This window comes from Phyllopteryx taeniolatus, chromosome 16 (genome assembly GCF_024500385.1).
Source record: "Phyllopteryx taeniolatus isolate TA_2022b chromosome 16, UOR_Ptae_1.2, whole genome shotgun sequence".
Lineage (NCBI taxonomy): Eukaryota > Metazoa > Chordata > Actinopteri > Syngnathiformes > Syngnathidae > Phyllopteryx > Phyllopteryx taeniolatus.
Genome location: NC_084517.1, coordinates 19,513,508 through 19,533,436, shown reverse-complemented (window position 1 = coordinate 19,533,436; position 19,929 = coordinate 19,513,508). Strand labels below are relative to the sequence as shown.

At 44.6% G+C, this 19,929-nt stretch overlaps 1 protein-coding gene across 1 annotated transcript; it reads left to right on the top strand.

The window, feature by feature from the left end:
• Positions 1–615: 615 nt before the first annotated feature.
• ppap2d (phosphatidic acid phosphatase type 2D) lies at positions 616–19,929 on the top strand. The gene is made up of 6 exons (XM_061748973.1): positions 616–1,342; positions 14,542–14,699; positions 15,509–15,795; positions 15,887–15,944; positions 17,740–17,916; positions 18,294–19,929. Exons 1-6 carry the CDS (start codon positions 1,150–1,152, stop codon positions 18,396–18,398), a joined length of 978 nt encoding a protein of 325 aa, XP_061604957.1. The 5' UTR covers positions 616–1,149; the 3' UTR covers positions 18,399–19,929.

The window sequence follows — 19,929 nt, the reverse complement described above, 5'->3', positions numbered from 1 at the left end:
ATAAACACTAAGACTACTGTATTTTAATGTGGCTCGTGATGACGGTACTTGCCGAGTAACTATATATATATATATATATTTTTAGGTGGTATTTGATGTAAAAAGTATTCCAAGGGCTGATTTGGCAAATGTACCACTCCTGAACGCATGGCGGCGCTGCAGTGCCACTAAACATCCTCCCCATGAGCACGACAAATCTGCTGTGGGACCAAATCAAACGAACAGCCAATCAACTGACACATATTGTCAAATGTTGTTTAAAAAAAAGCATTCAACAAAGACGCCTTATTAGTTTAATACTCAACTGACGACAAAGGCGTAGTTAATAGCCAACGAGAATTCTTTACGGAGTGATTTGCAGAAAATCTTCATTAGTAATACAGTTATTGTTTGGTGAATCAAATTGTGTCTGGGAACATCGTTCATCTTTTTGTTTATTTTTATTATTTTTTTTTTTATTGCGCTTGTCGTCGTTGGGGCTTGTGAACCAGCTGAACTTTGTTTGCGATTGACTAGAAAGTAGGTGTGCCTAAAGAAGTGTTCGGCAGTTTGTCAGGCCTGGCATCGTGACAGTGAGTCAGTCAATGTTGTGTTGTAGGTCAGACAGGAGATCGAACATGTCAGCGCCGCGACTGATCGTCAACAAATTGATCTCGAGCACTAATCCAGGTTAAGCTAACGCAACCACGAACCGGAAGCGCCGCCCTACATCCGCCAAAATACAACTCGACGCGCCTCCTTGCACCGGAAGTGTGACTTTAACTTTGAAAAGTGCATGGCGACGGCAAAAAAAAAAAAGAAAAAGTTTTCCCTCCTCTGACTTTGACACAAAGTGAGTGGGGTTCGGGAGGACGGTTTGAGAACGAGGCGAAGCGAACTTTGCAAGTCCGCCCCCTTGCAGCGCTCTTCACCGGCACGGTCGCCTACCGGATGCCCGCCGCGCGAGCACCCACGACCGGCTTGCTTTCGTGGAGTCTCGCTGTCACAACTTTTCCTTTAAAAAAAAAAAAAAAAAAACCCAAAACAAAACATGGATTTCTGGCACCTGCGGACGGATTGAACAAAGTTCTGCCACTTCTTGCCGGACGCTGATCTGCTACGAAGAAGCCATTTGAGCGACTTTTTGGGAGCGAGTTGCGCGAGGGGGACATGCAAAAGTTGAATGCCCACGGGAGCGGCACGCTGCCCCGGCTGGCCGACGGTGACGGGGCCGCGGAGGGGAAGGAGAACGGTGCTGGCAAGCATTTCCTCAGCAGAGCCGAGGAGGAGGAGGACGAGGACAGCTCCATCTGCAGCAAGAGGAAGATGCTCGTCGGTTTGGATCTCGTATGCCTGTGTGTCGGTAAGGCTTTCAAATAACAAATCACGTCCATTCATTACTTGCAGGCGCACTGGGATTGCATGCAAAGTGCATCCAGCCTTTTGGGGGGTGGGGTGGGGTGGGGGGGGGTACATTATTTTCCCTCCCAAATAGTCCAAATGAAAGTGATCCCTGGAAGGGAAGGGTGGGAAGAGGGGCGCTGGATGCACACTGGTCCCAGGAATTCATCTGTTCCCATGGTAACGCCCCCCCCCCCCCCCCTCACCCGCAAGTTCCCGGGAGAAGGACGTGGGAATTGGGATGAAAACATCCCCGTGCTCGGGCACACTGAATGTCAGCCACATAATTTACAGTGCGCAGCTGGAAGGCGGAATCCTATGAGAACAACAACAAACAAAGCCCCCACACTCACAAAACAACCAAAAGCAAAGGAAGCACAAAACAATCACAGCGAATTCAAGTTTTTTTTTGGGGGGGGGGGGGGTTTGGTTTCACTATGCTAAAGCCAAACTAGTAACACATTTATGCAACCAGGAATGATAAAACGCAACATTTCACTCGTTTAACCATCGAAGCATCGATGAACAGTTGATACTGTAAATAATCACATCTTGTTCTGATTACGTGAGCAATATCGGGTTAGCCTGAATGCACGATTACAGTGCAATATCTAATGTTTTGCAGTCTAATTTCTGCCCATTTCAAAGTGTTTGGTTTAGTCCCAAGACAGTTGAATACTGCAGAAAAGAAAGTTCATTGGGGAGTTTAAAATTCAAATTTCCAATTTGGCATTGCTGATTGTTTCTTATTGATGACATCATACGGATCTTTATCAATGGCGCACGACAATGACGAGTACAAAAGTGTTGCCACCCATTTTCAGTTACAAACGTTGAGATGTTCATGTCTTCGTTAATAAGTAGTTTGTTCGCTTTATGGGCATCCTGCCAGCGAGTAAAATTTAAGGTTTTCATAAACACGACAAATTGAATAGAAATCTAAAATGAACCAGAGATGCGTCATACTTTGGGGCACGCTACAGAAACGTGTGGCGTTAGAAGAAAACAAATATAAAATATTATATTATTGTTGTCATTGCTGCTACATGATCTATTTTGATTTGAGCAATTATTAAAATGAGTAATAAACACACGAGAGAGAGAGTGAGTGAGTGAGTGAGCGAGCGAGCGAGCAAGAGGTGTAACCTGTCCAGGCAGAGTGACGGGTCTGATTTCTCGTTTGGCGGTTAAACTTGAAAGTTTATTGTTTAACCTTGGAGGTCTGCTCCTACAACCCCGATTCCAATGAAGTTGGGACGTTGCGTTAAACATAAATTAAAGCAAAATACAATGATTTGCAAATCATGTTCAACCTATATTTCATTGAATACACTACAAAGGCAAGATATTTCATGTTCAAACTGATAAACTTTATTGTTTTTAGCAAATAATCATTAACTTAGAATTTTATGGCTGCAGCATGTTCCAAAAAAGCTGGGCCAGGCTCATGTTTCCCACTGTGTTACATCACCTTTTCTTTTAACAACATTCAATAAACGTTTGGGAACTGAGGACACTCATTGTTGAAGCTATGTCGGTGGAATTCTTTCCCATTTTTGCTTGATGTACAGCTTCAGCTGTTCAACAGTCCGGGGTCTAAGCAGGGGCGTCCATGAAAAAGACATTGCTTGGATGGCAGCATATGTTTCTCCAAAACCTGTATGTACCTTTCACCATGAATGGTGCCTTCACAGATGTGTAAGTGACCCATGCCATTGGCACTAACACAGCCCCATACCATCACAGATGCTGGCTTTTGAACTTTGCGTCCATAACATTCCGGATGGTTCTTTTCCTCTTGCCCAGAGGACACGACGGCCACAATTTCCCAAAACAATTTGAAATGTGGACTCGTCGGACCACAGAACACTTTTCCACTTTGCATCAGTCCATCTTAGATGAGCTCGGGCCCAGAGAAGCCGGCGGCGTTTCTGGGTGTTGTTGATAAATGGCTTTTGCTTTGCATAGTAGAGTTTCAAGTTGCACTTACGGATGTCGCGCTGAACTGTATTTACTGACATTGGTTTTCTGAAGTGTTCCTGAGCCCACGTGGTGATATCCTTTACACATTGATGTCAGTTTTGGACGCAGTGCCGCCTGAGGGATCGAAGGTCACGGGCATTCAATGTTGGTTTTTGGTCTTGCCGCTTACATGCACTGATTTCTCCAGATTCTCGGAACCATTTGATGATATTATGGACCGTAGATGATGAAATTCCTAAATTCCTTGCAATTGTACGGTAAGGAACATTGTCCTTAGACTGTTGGACTATTTTCTCACGCACTTTTTCACAAACACAAACGTCTGGCAGCTATAAAATTCCAAGTTCATAAGTATTTGCTAAAAACAATCATGTTGATCAGTTTGAACATTAAATATCTTGTCTTTGTAGTGTATTCGATTAAATATAGGTCAAACATGATTTGCAAATCATTGTATTCTGTTTTTATTTATGTTTAACACAACGTCCCAACTTCATTGGAATTGGGGTTGTAGATGTTTTTTCCCCCCCCGCACGAGGCAGCTTAGCTAAGCTCTGCGTTTAGGAAGCGGCGAGCATCAGCCAACATGATAGAGGAAACCACCACCCACCCACGAATCTGGAAGTCCCTACCGCCTCGAATGTACATCCGCTGCTGGCCGCTTATATCCTCCCTGACCTGCCGCAGCACACAGACTCGAACCATATTGAGCCTCCAGCTGAAGAAAAAAAAAAAAAAAAAAAAAAACAGAGCGGATGTCAGATGTTTTTGTGCTCTGAGATGCAGTCTAAGTGAGATACAAGGAGTTCCAAACGACAACACGGTGGAACACTTCTGAGGTTCTGGCTGCAAATCTCGGCTGCTGCCTTCCCGTGTGGAGTTTGGATGTTCTCCCCGTTGTACTCCAGCGTCCTCCCACGTTCCCAAAACTCACGTCAGGTTCACTGAAGACTCTAAATTGTCCGTAGGTGTGAATGTCAGCGTGAATGGTTGTCTGTACTGGTGCCCTGCGATTGGCTGGCAAGCAGTCCAGGGTGTACCCCAAAGTCAGCTGGGATGGCTTCCAGCTCACGTTCACCCTAATGAGGACAAGCACTTAGAGGAAATGCTCTTCAATGTCACCGTCTTGTCGTAGTGCGATAAGAAAATAGTTGCAGTCAGCTGCAGTTTCTAGGGGCGAATGATTCATAGAACTATGGCGTCAGGAGCTTGTCGCACGGTATCTGGAACAGTGTGTGACACTGGGCACCGTTTTAGCCACGCCCCCAAAATCCGATGAACTGAAATGGTGAGAAACAGTTTAATACTATATCGCCACAATTCAGTTCGACATAGTTCTTAGTCTTTTAACATGTTTGCAGCAATTATCTTCAAGCATGTATTTAGACCGAAATCTCTGAATTTGGCCTATTCCACTTATAAAATTGCCATAATCACGTAATGAGTTGCTTTTTGGTAAGGAACTATAAATAAGCATCCGTGTTCCAATCCCATATCAACTGGCGAGTAATGGGCCTAATATTACCCGATTGTATAATTCAGCAAGTGATGATTGACACCTCAAGAGCAGCTAGCATGTCCCTAAGTTGAATGCAGACTTTTTAACGAGGCTGAACTATACATAAAAATGCTAAAAAAATAGCGGACCGCCTTACTTGCGTTTGTTGGTACAACTGCTGGTTAGTAGGCTACTTCCTGGTTCCTGGAGGAGGACAGAAGGTGTTACTATTTGGAGGGTGGTACCATTTTTCAAAGAAATATAATCTGATCTTTACACTTTTTTTTTTATTTTTTTTGCCAGTTGGAGGTAAAAATCCCTCAAAATACTAATGGTTATTAAAGATAACCACTGCGGTATTCACGGCCAATGATATTCGCAACCGTCTGGTATGCATCCTGCGCCGCTCACTATCTGCAGAGGCTTGACCTTGACTCATTTGGGGGCATCCGACAGTGAATGCCGCGACTTATTGGCAATGAATTGGTTCCTTCTTTCGGCCAAATCCTCTTATCTCTGACTAACACAATTTGCCCGCAAAAAATGCCATCGGCAGACGGTTTGACCCGGCGGCCTAATTCGCCCCCGTGAAGGGGCTCATTGACGACTGTAACTGTGGAATTTCACCCACGAGCGTCCCGTCCTCATTATGTTATCAGCTCAAGAGGACTTCCACAATGCTCGGAGCTTTTTCACAGCCTCGCCATTTGAAATCGTATTTACCTCACAATAAAGTGCTGACAAAAGAGGGGATGATGTGTCACTTGGAATGAACTTTCATGTGTCTGCAGTGCTTCTTTGAATGAGGCTGCTGGTTGTGCGTCAATAAGCAGGCTGTGCTCATTTCGTCGCCTCCCCGACGTGCTCGTGATGGATGCTCCGCCGAAATGGACTGGTTCTGGTTCAGTTCCGTGAAAGTAAATTGCGTGTAGGCTGAAGAATGTGTTTTCCTTGGCTGTTTATTAGTGTGCGTGGATTCCTTGTAGTAGTGGTGTGGGGAGGCGGCGGGGGGGGGGGGGGGGGGGGGGGGGGGGGGGGGGGGGGAAGCACGGGGAGCCCTGCAGCTCAACGCTGAAACCTCCAGCCAGCCAGAGGTCACAGGGAATCGGGCGTTTGTCATATGTGGCGAGCGTGCGGCGACAGGCCCTGACAGCCCGAACTGCTGTTTGGCTTCTTGTGCTTTAGACCCCAATAAAGCCACTTGCACCTCTTCTCCCCCAATTACAGTGATAATCGTGCTGATTTATTGGAGGTCAGCCTTTAAAAGCTGACCTTAACATCACTGTCACTGGGCTTGTCCTTCTTTAACATAGTTTTAAGAAAATATGTATTTGCTACTTTGCCTTTTCTACCTAGACGTGAGGTGGCATGCTTAATAGCCGTTTGTCCTAACGTTTTCTTCCAAGGGCCTCTTTGACATTTTCCCCTTTAATTTATTTAGCACATTCAAACCAATCCATCAGTGTATGTAAAGATATGTGAAGCAATTATATATTGTTTTTAAATATTATATGTATTTATATATATATAAAAAAACATCAGGTAATAAAAGAAAAAGTCAAAGATTCTTCTGGATTTTGGGCTATTTTGTATCTCCCATTCGGATCCAAAACAAATCTGTACTAAATTGGCCTAAAAATTGATTAGAAAGTGCAGCAAAGCATTCCGATATAACTGAATTATCTTTTTTTCACTGGGGTGTTATGAATAGAAATTTGGTTACGATTTTAGTAACGTGTGATTGGTGGAAAACAATGACTGCAGTCTTGCCACTCAGTGTACAACGTAAGCAAACGTGTCAATTGGGAAGTTTTGTATATGCCGCGAGCTGTTAAAAAAAATGGACCACGGCCCCTGGACCGCAGTTCGGATACCCCTGGTTTAAATAATAACACTTTTAACTAAAAACACATCGGAAAATGGTCATTTATGACCACTTATTTATGTCAATGGCATTAGGGAACTTGAAAACGCAAACATGTTTTTGAAACGAGCCTCAAAGTGGATTTTTTTTAATAGTGTTATAATCTAAATGCTGAAAACAGACTTCTCCAGGAAAGGGTACTTCATCACTAACCAAAGTCTTTATTGCTATGACACACACACACACACACACACACACATCAAAAAAGACTATTTGGAAAGATGTTTCTGTCCAAGAGGACATAGTTTCTGCCCAAGTGACATTGGCATCTACTACATCATACAACATTTTCAGTCAGTTTTGGGAGGTCCACGTCAACAGGATTCGTTTTGATGTCCGTGCGTGAATCTTTGGAAAGACAAACTGGGTGGTACAGTAAGAAAGTCCAGTCAACAAGCACTCCCTCTTTTCCTCGCTATTAGCCATTTTCCCCTTTCCTGCTCTTAATACAAGTACAATTTTACGAGTGAGTACATGCAAGTTCTTAGGTGTCTGTGTGTGTTTTATTAATGTCAGCATGTGTGTTGGACGGGTGGTAGATTTATGCAAGTAGGATTCCAGTTTTTTGGCAGAGTGAGTGAAGCTGTATGCGGCCAACACGTAACAACATGTCAAGGCGTACAGGCCAAGCAATATTAAATGGTCTCCTGTGTGTGTGTGTGCGCACGTGTGTGTATTTTGCAGCGGTGTGAATGTGTGTCGGCCGCACCAGCTGCCATGTGCGCATCATTTGTTGACAAATTTAACTTGGCGTCACTTCTGCGGCTAAGAGAGGGTCCGCCATTAAAAATGTGGCAGACAAATAATTAGCCAACGGAAGAAAGGCTTTTGCGGACTCTCCTTTGTCGACGTATTAATGCGCGGCTGCGTCCATTAGCTTCCCCCAATACAATCGCATTGCTTTGCTTTCAGCACTTCACTCGTTAGCCCACCAGAGCTGGCTGAGAATGTCTCAATTACCTGCAGGTTGAGGGGCAAGTGATAGCCTGACTGAAGGGATGGGCCCAGGGCGGGAGTGCGCAGAGATGAAGAAAACCTCATCAGGTTCCTCTGGGATCTTAGCCCCAAAAGTCTGCTTATGTCTCAGTGTGGATGTTGAAGGATCTGATAGTTTCAAAGAGTAAATGGCTTCAAATGTAGTTTTAATGAGGCATCTGCAATCTTCTCCTAACTTGAAGGTTCCATTAGTGGCCAATGTTGTCCATAGCTATTAGCTGTAATGAGGCAATAGTCAGTGGTCGTTAGCTGCAATATGTTTGAGGAGCATTAGCGCCTCTACCTGAATATGACTCATTCTTCTCCTTAAGGAGATTATCTATTGTTTAGCAGGAATTCCAATTTGAATCACACATAGGATTCTGCTTTTCCTGGAGTTGCCATTGGTGTTATTGTGCCTTTTCGGCTAATGAAATTGGCTTAGCGCACCTGTCACGCGGCTTTATAGTCAGCAAACGCATTTTCATTTGCCCTAATGCCTTTCATTTTTATTTAGCTTGGATAGTGCAGGAACATTTTCTTTTAAATCTTCAAAGATCCTGTAAAGTGAATTCTGACATTTGTTTTGAAAATGTATAAAGACTGTGACCTATGTAGTACTCATTTGTGGGGCGTTAAACTGTTATTCATCATTTTCAGCAGTAGTAGAGTGCCTCGTTGTCGGCTGCGAGTGTGCGCATGTCCCGTAGAGAAAGGCTGAATAGTGGGAATGGGGAGGGTGGGAAATAAAAGTCATACCTGACAGACAGTGTGTGGACCGGCGTCTCAGGCAGGCGTGGCCACCTTAGAGCGCCTCGTTGTCGGCCATGAATGCACACGTCATGGAGAGAAGATGGAAGAGCAAGGATTTTTTTTCTCCTAGTCCTACGTAACAGACAGTGTGTGGACAGAGGCTTTGCGCTTGCATGGCCGCTTTGAAGTGCCTCGTTGTCGCGGCACGGAAAAGCCCTGTGACGACCCATGGGTGATAATTCAGTTTTAAATGGATACACTTTCACAGCCCAACCATTTAGTTCCTGTGTGTGCATAAGAAAGATGAAGTAGCATCTGTTTTTCCAGGTCGTGTTTCATTGTCAGTTAACAGTTGAGCAGGGTGCGGTTGAGCAGAGCGCATTCAGTGTCAAATTTATTTTCACTTTGCAGGGACTTTAAGGAGTCCGTTTGAATTGAAAACAGATTTTAAAAAGTCATTTTTACAAATTTGCTTTGTTTTTTTGAAGCCTCCAAAACACAGAATATGCATATTACTGCTGTTCTTGCGTGTCAGTGTGAATGGGGATCGCTTCGACAATGCCATTGTCTGTACGTGAAACGTTTCATGAACGCAAAGTCTTTACTATTTTTTTTCCCCAAGGTTGCTGTGTGTTGTGTAAGCATCCCGTTAGAAAACAGCCCAGGGCACTGTGGTTATCAGGGCCACTGTATCAGTGTGTCCCATCTCACCTGAAAGATCCTGCCCTGTTTTCAGCCACCTCGTCTGTAGGTGTCCCAACGGCACATTCCTCCTGCAAACCAAAACACGCAGACAAAACAGCCCTTGATTTGTTCCATGCATCCCACCGCAATCCTGCCGCTCCATGCCAAGCACCCCTCCAAACTACCTCGCAGTCTGAACCACAACCCTGGCTCGCTCTCATATTGCAGCCTGTCAGACTTTACCTTGCCGATACCAAAACCACCACAGATCTCCGAGGTACATACCGCAGTGACGGTTCCTGGTGAATCAGACGGGGCGGGCAGGGAGACACCTCAGAGCTCACCACGCATGCCCTGAGCTCCAGAACGGGCCTCCAGGAAGCGGGTCAGTGAAGTGTGGAGGGAGCAGAAGCAGCTGTGAGAAGTATGTCGACGCTGGCACAGCTGTAACGAGGCGAGGGGTGAGGGAAGAGATCTCCCGGTGCGCCGGTGGAACGCACATGCGGTCATGTTACCTCCAACTTGAATGGGCCCCAGTGCACAAAGCAAGGACCATTAATGGCATGCTTAGTGTAGTTCCACGTGGAATAACTGGACTAAGCCCTGACCTCAACACCCATCAAACAGGACTTAATGGGTTTTGGGATAAATTGGAGAAAAATTACACATAAACAGTGGAGACCCCAGTTGCTGGTATCTTTACGCCGTTATCTAGTACTGAATCATTCAATTGTGCAGGTGTAACTTAGGTTATACTTGTGAATCTTGTTCAGGAGCTTCCCATCAAGTTCCTTTGGAGCACATACTTTGACAGTGTTTGGCCTCAGAAGTCACTCTTTGTACTCTTTGTCATGTCTCTTCGGGAAGACAAAACAGATTAGAATCTCAAATCATGACACCCAATTCTGGAAAAAAAAAAAAAAAAAAAAAAAAGAGAACAGAAACCTTGTTCCTATCTCACCACGATCTGCCTCAGCCCACCAAGGACAGCCAGGAAGAAAAAGCATCCTCAGTCTCGGACACACTCCCGCAGTCTCCTTTCTTTGAGCTTGTCTTAATCACAGCCTTGGTTTGAATGACTTCACTTCCTTTAAAATTGTTATACGCCACTGCACAATTGTCTGAATGTCCCTTAATCTATTTCTGCACTGCCTCTTAAAACAAAGACCTCCTCTTGTGAATCCAGACGTTTCCCTTGAAGCGGCTGACTCAGACCGAGCTAGATACGGGAACAGATCAAGGCAACTCGGAGCGGTCGTCGAAGAGCAAATAATTGTGCAAGCCCACCCAGACCAGCTGTAGCCTGCTGTTTATGAGCTTGTAAGGCAGCCATGTCTTCGCCTCGTGTAATGACGTTACTGGGGATCATCAGGCTCGCAAATAACAAATTACGACACTTTACAATTCAGCAACCCCGCCTGTGTTTTTCATTCATGAGCTTGACTTGACACTAAACACACATCTTAAAATTGAGTTGGGAAATGTTGGCATGGCACGCCAGTGAGGGGGGCCTCGCCAGGGTGGACCACCCCAGAAGGGTTCTGGTAAACCCTGCAGATTCGTGAGCTGCAGGTCTAATGGACTTGACAGGTCATTCATTGATTGGGTGTCCTCTGTTTCTACCAAAGTCAGTCAGATATTATTGGATGTGATGAAACAGCTTTGACATAGCTTCAGGCGAAGTGCGGTGCTGGCTGTTTGCGGAAGCCTTCATAGGAAATCATATGGGTCAATGGTAATGATGAACAAACACTGCAGTATTCACTTTGTGTTTTTGGAAGTCCAGTGCGATTTAAAAAGCTATCATCATGGTTGATTTTGCGGTTTCCATTTGGTTTTTGTGGTTTGTTTGGTTGCCACATTGTTTATATGGCCCTAGATTTGGTTTGTTTGCATCTCTGTGTGTTATTTTTTTTTGTTTTTTATGTGCATGTGTTGAGTCAAAGTTGGGGGTATTCTTCAAGTTGAGGTAGGGTCGTGTTTACAGAGCGGGTCCCAGCAGAGCCCGGATCCCTGACCTTCACATTCCAGAACCACGCTAATCGTCTCCGTCTGGTGTTCTCTCGCCTTTGCCGCATCTCTCTGGTTCAGACCCATCTTTCCGATACCACTCCAGCCCCGCCCTCGTTTGTCAGTCTTTTGCCTGCAATGTTTAACGAATGTCGGCTTCGTCAGCGAGGCCATAAAGCATCCTAATGAATCATGATCATTTTTTTTTAAACTGGGCCTCATTTTCTCCCTAGATTTTGTTCCTGCTGTTGGTGGTTGTTCTCTCACAGTGAGCTCATTTGGGGCCGTGGTCATAGATGTGTAAATTAGAACCAGAAGACTTTCTCAGAGTGAGGCACAAATCCCTTCTGCTCTCATTCCTTCACTCTTCTTGTCTCCGTCCCTCCCGCTCTTCTGTCCCCCCTTCTTTCTTTCTTTCTTTCTTTCTTTCTGTGTTCAGACCCTTTTGACTATGTGAAAGCATTCCAGCCTTTGAGTGGCCAGCGAGCGGCAGATTTTGGACTGGCTCTGTAAGCCGATCCACTCCGTCATGTCCTTTATGGTCCCCTCGCCTGCCCCGCCTCTCTTTTGAGCAAGCCTTTTGGCCAGGTGTTTGACTTTTTTCACAGCTGCGGGACACATGATGTGAGGGCATCTGGGGGGTTTGGGGATCTTGTTGTAAAAGGCTCGAGGTTGACTGTGACACTGTCCACGGGACGGTGCAATGCTGAGTAAACTAGCACCGCAGCGCAAGTTTTCAGGCAGAACCTTACCCCGCTTTGCTCTGAGTGATCTTTGGATCCTGGCCATCCGGGCCATTAGGACACAAACCATCAGTAATAGAAGGCCCGAGGCAGTAAAGCAAGCCGCTACTCAGGTCAGCACTTCAGGGTTCCCATTAGACATCCATATGTATCAATATCCCTCAAGAGGTCAATGCTCCAACTGTAACTGCAGTGTTAGAGCTGTGACGGAAAGCCCGTCCATTATATTCCTATCAATGCAGGACAATATTGACCATCTCTACTCCAGAATTCAGATAGGACAAAAAGATGGACTGTTAATGTATAGAAATTGATCTGTTTGTTAACCTACAAAAGGGCGCATAATGTACTTTGTCATATGTCAGTTCAACTAAAACTGCACTAATTTGCAGCATCAAATTGTACAAAAACCATACAAATCAACCTTCTATATACAGTATGCCTGAGTATACGCAGCCATCAAGATCTGGTGCAATATTGACTTCTTAAAATGTTGGAAAAGCTCAAAAGAGGAAAATCCCCAAAATACTTGACTCCTCCGTCCTTGTCCCTTGGTGCAAGCACACAAGCAACATTTCATACAACTCAGTTCAATTCTTTAGATTGTGTGTAAGTGCAACCCTGCCCAGTATGAAACAGCAAATAAAACAATATCATTGGCAGAGGTAACTAACAACATCCACTTTCCTTTCTCATTGTTTGTGAATGTTTTTCCAACCTTGATTACTAAATATTGGGCTCGGAATTGCACTCAAAACCCCCTCGCTCACTTGTGCCCAATCTCGACGGAACGCCTGTTGTCTACTGCAGGTCTCCACAAAGCTGTAATAAACAATGATAAGGAACCAGGAAATCCTCTCAGAGGATGTTTGTTTTAAAAAATAACAATGTCTTTATTAAAATGTATCTCCTGGGACAAGGGTAGCCTATGAATATTCGCCTTATAACCTCAACTTGCTAATTATAGAATTGCTTGCTAAAAAGCGAACATGGAGGCGAATCGTGTCAAGGGCCAGAAAGTCCCCAAAGTATTGAAGCAGATATATTGTCACAGGAGGTCTGTGCTCTGGGTGTGTGTTTTCAGTTGGGAAATGTTATCAGAACCTCCTGCACCTGCATGCGACTCGAACCTGTTTGTGTCACAGATATGATGCCAGTGCAGGTTGCAAAACCAGAATCTGCGTAATGCACATGAAGAGATTCCTTATTTGGGGAAGGCAAGATATTTCCTGTCCTCCTCTGACATGTCAACACTGCCTGAAGTTTCTTTGCCCCTCGCACTTTTACAAACACAAAATCAAGCCTGGTCCGATTTGTGTGTTAAGGGCAGCGTGACTTTGACGACAGCCTCGCTGCTTAAAGCCACCTGGCTTGCCACGTCATATATGCCCCGCTTGTGTGTTTTCCACGCAGATAACATCAAACCTGCAGATTATTACCCTCGCTTTATCAGTTCCATGCGCCTGAATGAGCAAGCAAGGCGTGTTCTTGGCTAACTGGAGAACAAAAAAACGTGAACCTTGTCTGATTTCGTAGGTCTCGTGTTCGCTTGTTCTTGTTTGACTGATATGGACAGCCTGTGAGAGTGTTCAGTTCACATACTGTGTGAGCTTCCCTGGCAGTCAGAATGTTTTTGGCCTGGGAGCTCAGGGAGAGGCAAAGAGGTTAATGATTTGTCCCGTGGTTGTGCTGCACTCTGTGGAATGACAAGGGCTGAAACATTTGACCAATCTTTAGTGTTTAAAAACAAACAAACAAAAAAACAACAGAAAGGAATAAAAGAGTACAGCCCGGGCTTCATCTGAGGTACTAATATTGCTCAACTTGGTCACGAGTGAACTTTCACCATTGGCCTGTGAGGTTTGTTTGCTGGGTTTCCGGGCCAGACCTTGACCTCTTTTAGCCCGATAACAAGAACTGCTATACTTAGCAGCTAAGCAGGACGTAAGTGAAGCAGGATGTACCATACATCCTCAAATTGTGGCAAAAATAAGGGTTGCCCAAGTAAATACCTTTACGATACAGTAGAGTTTGGTACACATCGCCTGCAGATGATGCGAAACATAAATCCCTCAGTCATAACCCACAGCATTTGTAAACACAGCGACTACTTTCATCCCACTTTCCCACGTACACTTGAAACTAAAGGTCTTGTCCTTTGTCCAACCCACGGCAACTGAGTTTAAAAGAAACAAATTCACATGGTCTTACAGCTGCGCAGCAAGCGCAAACGGGAATGCGTTGTAACTTCGATAGCGTGCTCAAGCTATCACCCCGAGTCATACAGTATGTGAGGACATTCAGCAGTTAGCGCGTCCTTTAAGATGTTCTTCTTCGTTCCTTTCCTGTCTTTCATCCCTCCTGCTCCTTCTGTGAAAGCAGAAATGTGCGGAATGCCTGATCCGCCGGTCATCTGGAAATCTCCATTTGACTGACACTCCTCACGTTGCTTCCTTTTTTTTTGCGGCCATCTTTAAATTGTTATCGCTGTTATCATGCGCTCCATAATCTCTCCGTGATCGGAGACCACAACAACCCTTCAAGCTGATTTACTTTTGTTTTGCGTTCTTTACTTTGACCCATTTCATCAGCCTCCATCCCATTCTTTGCGTGCGAGCTGAAGGCGGTGACGCCGTACAGACGAGGGTTCTTCTGTGGGGACAGCAGCATAACGTATCCCTACGTGGAGAGAGAGGCTATCCCAGATTTCCTGCTCATCGCTGGTGGAATAGCCATCACTGGCCTCACGGTAAGAGGATGATGCTTTTTTTTAAGTACTTAATGACAAAAACTATTTGGACAAAAGGTTGGATCGGTACAACGGAGTTCATTATCCTAGCTTCCACTTTCCCGGGAAGACTTTGTAAAGGATTTTTTTCTCTGTAGGAAATTTTTTGCCATTCATCTAGAACATAGGTGTCAAACCCAAGGTCCGGGGGCCAGATGTGGCCCGCCACATCAATTTATGTGGCCCGCGAAAGCAAATGATGCTCGTCAACTTCCGTGATTTTCGCTAAAATCTGTACCCAAATTCCAAAGTGTCATAATAACTAACAATAATGTTGAGATATTGCATTTTTCTGTGACCAAACCCTTCTTCTACAGTAACGTAGACAATACATGAACAAACTAGTTATCCCTCAATTTGCTGTGCAATGGTAATAATATGATTTGGTGATTAAACATTTATATGGTTTCACTGTTCTAATCCCCCCTCTGAGGACTACAATGCCCAAGACAAAAATGAGTTTGACACCCCTGATCTAGAACAACTTCCCACCCAAACTCATTCAACTCTTATTGAGCTTGCTTTGTGCAGTTATGCTGTAACAGAATTGGGCCTGCGTCAAACTCTTCCCACAAAGCACATAATTGTCCAAAATGTCTTGGTAAAATGAACAATTAACATTCAGAGGGAAATTCAGGTTCAAGCCCAGTCTAAGCTAAGTCATGTATTCCAAGACTTTTGTCCATATAGCCTGCAGTATGGTACATGCAGCACATGCACTCGAAAAGCCTCATTCCTCAGGTTAACCTCTCTCTTCATTCTCTTCTTAGATCGCACTGGGCGAATGTTTCCGAGTCCGTTTCCGAGGCGTACGCTCGAGGGCGTTTGTTGGCAACCGCTACGTTTCGTGCCTGTACAAAGAGCTGGGGAGCTTCTTCTTTGGTTGCTGCGTGGGTCAGTCGCTCACCAACATGGCCAAGCTAAGCGTGGGACGCCTGCGACCTAACTTTCTGGCTGTCTGTAATATCACTTACGCGTCCATCAACTGCACGCCCGGCAGCTACGTGTCCCAGGTGAGCTGCCGGCAGCCCAACCTCAAGATGGTCGAGGAGGCAAGGTGTGTGCGCAGCGTATCAAGGGTGGGGCACGCAGTACTTTTTGCTCATGAAGGCAATGTGTAACCCGTATCTTTTATTGATCTCTTTCAGGAAGTCATTTTTTTCCGGGCACGCATCCTTCGCCATGTACACCATGCTCTATCTAGCAGTAAGTGACCTCTTGTTTACCTCCACAAACTCTCACTCTTGTTTCGGAACGTGAGAGGATAAACCCTCAAGAGGCCGAGAACACTGTGCGCCTCTCTTATCTCCACAAGTTAATTACACATGTGCAAACACTCCAAGACATGCACTGTTTAATATGATCAAGGATCCTGATCATGAGGGAGGAGATGTTTGAGGGCCCCAAGTCTCCAAAGGCATCCCGCTTCCAGCTTGAAACAAGGAGGGAGGGGGAGAATGAGGGATACTGTTTTCCGCAGGGAACATGAATAGATGAAGCGCCTACGAAGACAGAGGAGGCCTTGTTGTGGAACTCATTTAAAAAGGGGGTGGGGGGGGGGTGGTGGTGGTGGTGAAGGACTGAATACGCCTGCTGAGAGATCGACAGGCTTCTTTCAGCATGAGACACCCGCTCGCTCACGTCCCCTCCCCATCCCAGCCTCCCCCGTCTTTTCATCTTTCTCTCGCTGCACTGTCCACCAGTCATTGGTGCACTGCGGGAGAGACATGACAGTTACAGCGAGACAAAAGCACATAATTATTACTCTTAAAATATCGATATTCCCCTTCCTCAAAGATTTAGGGACACTAGATAAAATATTGTTCAAAGATGACTCGAGAGAGTTGGGGTGTGCTAGCCTTTGTCTTTCCAGACTGTGGTCAACCTTGAGAGTTATGGAGAAGAACAGAAGCTCTGTCTGAAAGGACGCAGTACTTCCGCATATGGGAATATCAAGGAAAGAGGCCAGTGAACACTTTCAAAGTGCTCTTGAGCAAGGCCTTGAACCCCAAACTGCTTTGTGGCACAACTCTCTCAGAGTCTGAAATGAGACAATTAAGGGATTCACTATCACGTAGGGCAAATTTCTGGATACTTATGTATTAGTTTGTACAACAATGTACAGATATGGTCCCAAGCGGTACAAGGGTCCCAAAGCAGAGACGTTGAAGGTACTACCCCATTGACAAACACGATGTGCTTAATTTCTGACAGTGTACCAGAAATACAGATTCAGTAGGAGTCCATTTCGGTCAACTTACTGTAAGTGCGGTCTACACCATTATAGTACAGAACGCTGATAACTAGACTCCAAGGAGACTGTGTGTACCTTTTCGAAGACCAAGAAGGCACAGGTGTGATGCAGGGGCCAAATGTCAAGGGACAAAATTAGTGGCACTCAAAAACAAACCACAAGTCCCAAAAAAAACAATAATGTCCATTGTACAAGACCGTTTCTCCCCTTCAAATTTGAATGAACACCATTGTAGCCACTAGTACTAATTATTGGGCTCCGGGGCAGTTGCTTGGACAGGAATGTGCCCAAATTATATGTCAGTGTAGAGTATAAAAGCAGTCCAGTTGAAGGTGGCGAACCACCGCACTCCTAAAAGGTTCAATAATGGTTTTAAACATGGCCAGATGCTCACGTGTAAGTCAGAAAGAGTGACACCTGCTTTTCGTCGGCAGGAGCAGGAATGCAGGGCATGTTCTCCGCTGTGGTGGTTGGGTCTCGTTCAGCCACCTCATAAATCTCGCGCTGTGTCTGCAACGCACTGGGCCCGAAAGTGACCCACTTCTCACAAGCCTTTTTTTTTTTGTACAGGAGGTGAGGATGTACAAAAGGAGGAAATGGGGTTAAGATAGCGTTAATGGAGTCATGCCCAGCTTCACTTTCCCCTCCGGATAGCAGAAGGAAAATAAGTCAACAGAAAGGGTTTTTTTTTTTTTTTTTTTTTTTTGCGACCTCACTTCATTTCCCCCCCTCTCTTCCTTCTCGCAGTTTTACCTGCAGGCTCGGTTGTCATGGCGAGGGGCTCGACTGCTGCGTCCTCTCATACAGTTCATCTTGGTGATGATCGCCATCTACACTGGGCTGAGCCGCATCTCGGACTACCGCCACCACCCCACCGATGTCCTCACGGGCTTCATTCAAGGAGGGCTCACTGCATACTGGGTGGTAAGTCAATGTGAAAGATGTTTTGGTTCAGGCTAAATACAAGTAAGATCTATTTTTCAGTCTTGAGACATGCTGTACCTCTTATTTGATCGATTTAGAGGTGTGGCAGAAAGTGAACGTTTCTTCCATTTTCACTTCCTGTAGGTATAATGGTCAGGTGTCCAAATACTTGCCTGGATCCATTTCATGTACTACCTAAATGCTACTTAATCTCAGCCTGGATTTGTTCCGGTCTCCTTTCCCTAATCGAGGAGCTCTCTATCTTAGCCTCTTCCTGACTCGGACTCTTTGAATGTTTAGATAAGAGCAGATGATTGACAGTGTGTTTGGTCTAGGTACTGTATGTTCTCTGACATGCTTTGTATCTGTGCCTGCAGGCCTTCTACATCTCCTCCATGTTTAAGCCTTGCACTCGTCCAGACCTGTCTCCCACTAGCATGTCCCTGGAGAGTCCTCTATCCAGCCAGCAGACTGTGTGCTAGCATGCGACGGCTCCGCAGATGCGACTGACGAGAGAGAGTCGACGAATGTCCTAAAGCGTCGGTGATGAGCTGAGAGGAGAATATTTCTTTTTGTTCAAGAAAGGGAATCGTTCCAAGATGATGAAATGTTGATGGAGTAAAATCTAACACACTGACACAATCAGTCACGCGGCAGCGATGTAACCTGCTGTCACACAAGAAGCACAAGTCAAACCCGTCCAGTGGGAAGAACTGCGTAGTGATATTATAGTTTTTATTTTCTTTTATATTGAAATAAGAAAAGATGTTTTTAAAAAAAAAAGTATATTTTTCCAGAGGATTATTAGAAGCTGCTAATATTGATAGTTAAACAGTTGTTTTTATCTGTGGTGGAGGTCAAGTGCGCTCAGTCAGCCGTCCAAGCCGAACTTTGGTGTCTAAAAAAAAAAAAAAAAAAAAAAAAAAAATGCGTCTTCCTCAAAGATGGCGCTCGCCTGCTGTGACTTGATGCCACCGGGCCTCCGATATCAAGAGACAAACACTTGCTGACGAGAAACAAGCACTGGCTTCGACTTCTTTAGCCTGGCTGATGCAGTCAGGCTGCCCCTCCCACTAAATGACCACGATAACTAAAAATGATATACATTGTTTCTGTACTAACCACTTTGATCGTGTCTCAGAGGCAAAGGTTTGACTGAATTTTCGCAATTTTGGTTCCCAAACTCGGCCTCTGAGCTGAACCTTGATTTGCGTGAACCCCTCTTTTATTAGGAGCACTTGAACGTACATAACGGAACCTTATAATTATTATCATCCATATTATATATTGTATGACAAGTTGAAAAAGAAAAAGAAAAAAATAATCAGTGTTTATATTTGTCTGGCTCACTTTGGTTTGTACGGAGACGTTTTAGGGCTACATTGAAAATAAAATACAGTAAATACTACTACTATGATAATGAAGTCATAGAATTACAAGTACAGCAACACAATGTACTTGCGTGAAGCTGAGGATTGCTGAGGATGTCAAGTTAAACTTTCGTATAAGTTTCATAAACAATGAAATAGTCGATGTTTTGGCACATTAACAACACTTTATTCGTGAAAATTAAGTTATTCTTTCTAGTTTTTTTTTTCTTGTAATACAAAAACTTTATTCTTTATTAATTGTTTATGACTTTTCATTGTGGCCCTATGACTCATTGGTGGCATTGTGGTTTTGTTCTCCCGTGAAATGATTATTATTCCAATTGAATGTAAATAGTCTGTGTCATTTTATAAACCACACAATTTCATGAGTGTTAGTTCGTGTGACAATGTTGTTTTCTTTACATGTACGTATGTTGATCAGGTACGGAAATATTTGTATGTGTTGTAACAACTAGACTGAGCCATAGATTATCAGAAAGCGGTTATTGTATTCCCACATATTGTTTGTTTCGTCTGTGAAGGCCAGAAAGGCACAAATAACCACTGTACTTGGGAGGAGAAAAAACAAAACAAAAAAAAACAAAAAAAAAAAACCAAACCAATAAAATGAATGTTGAATGTT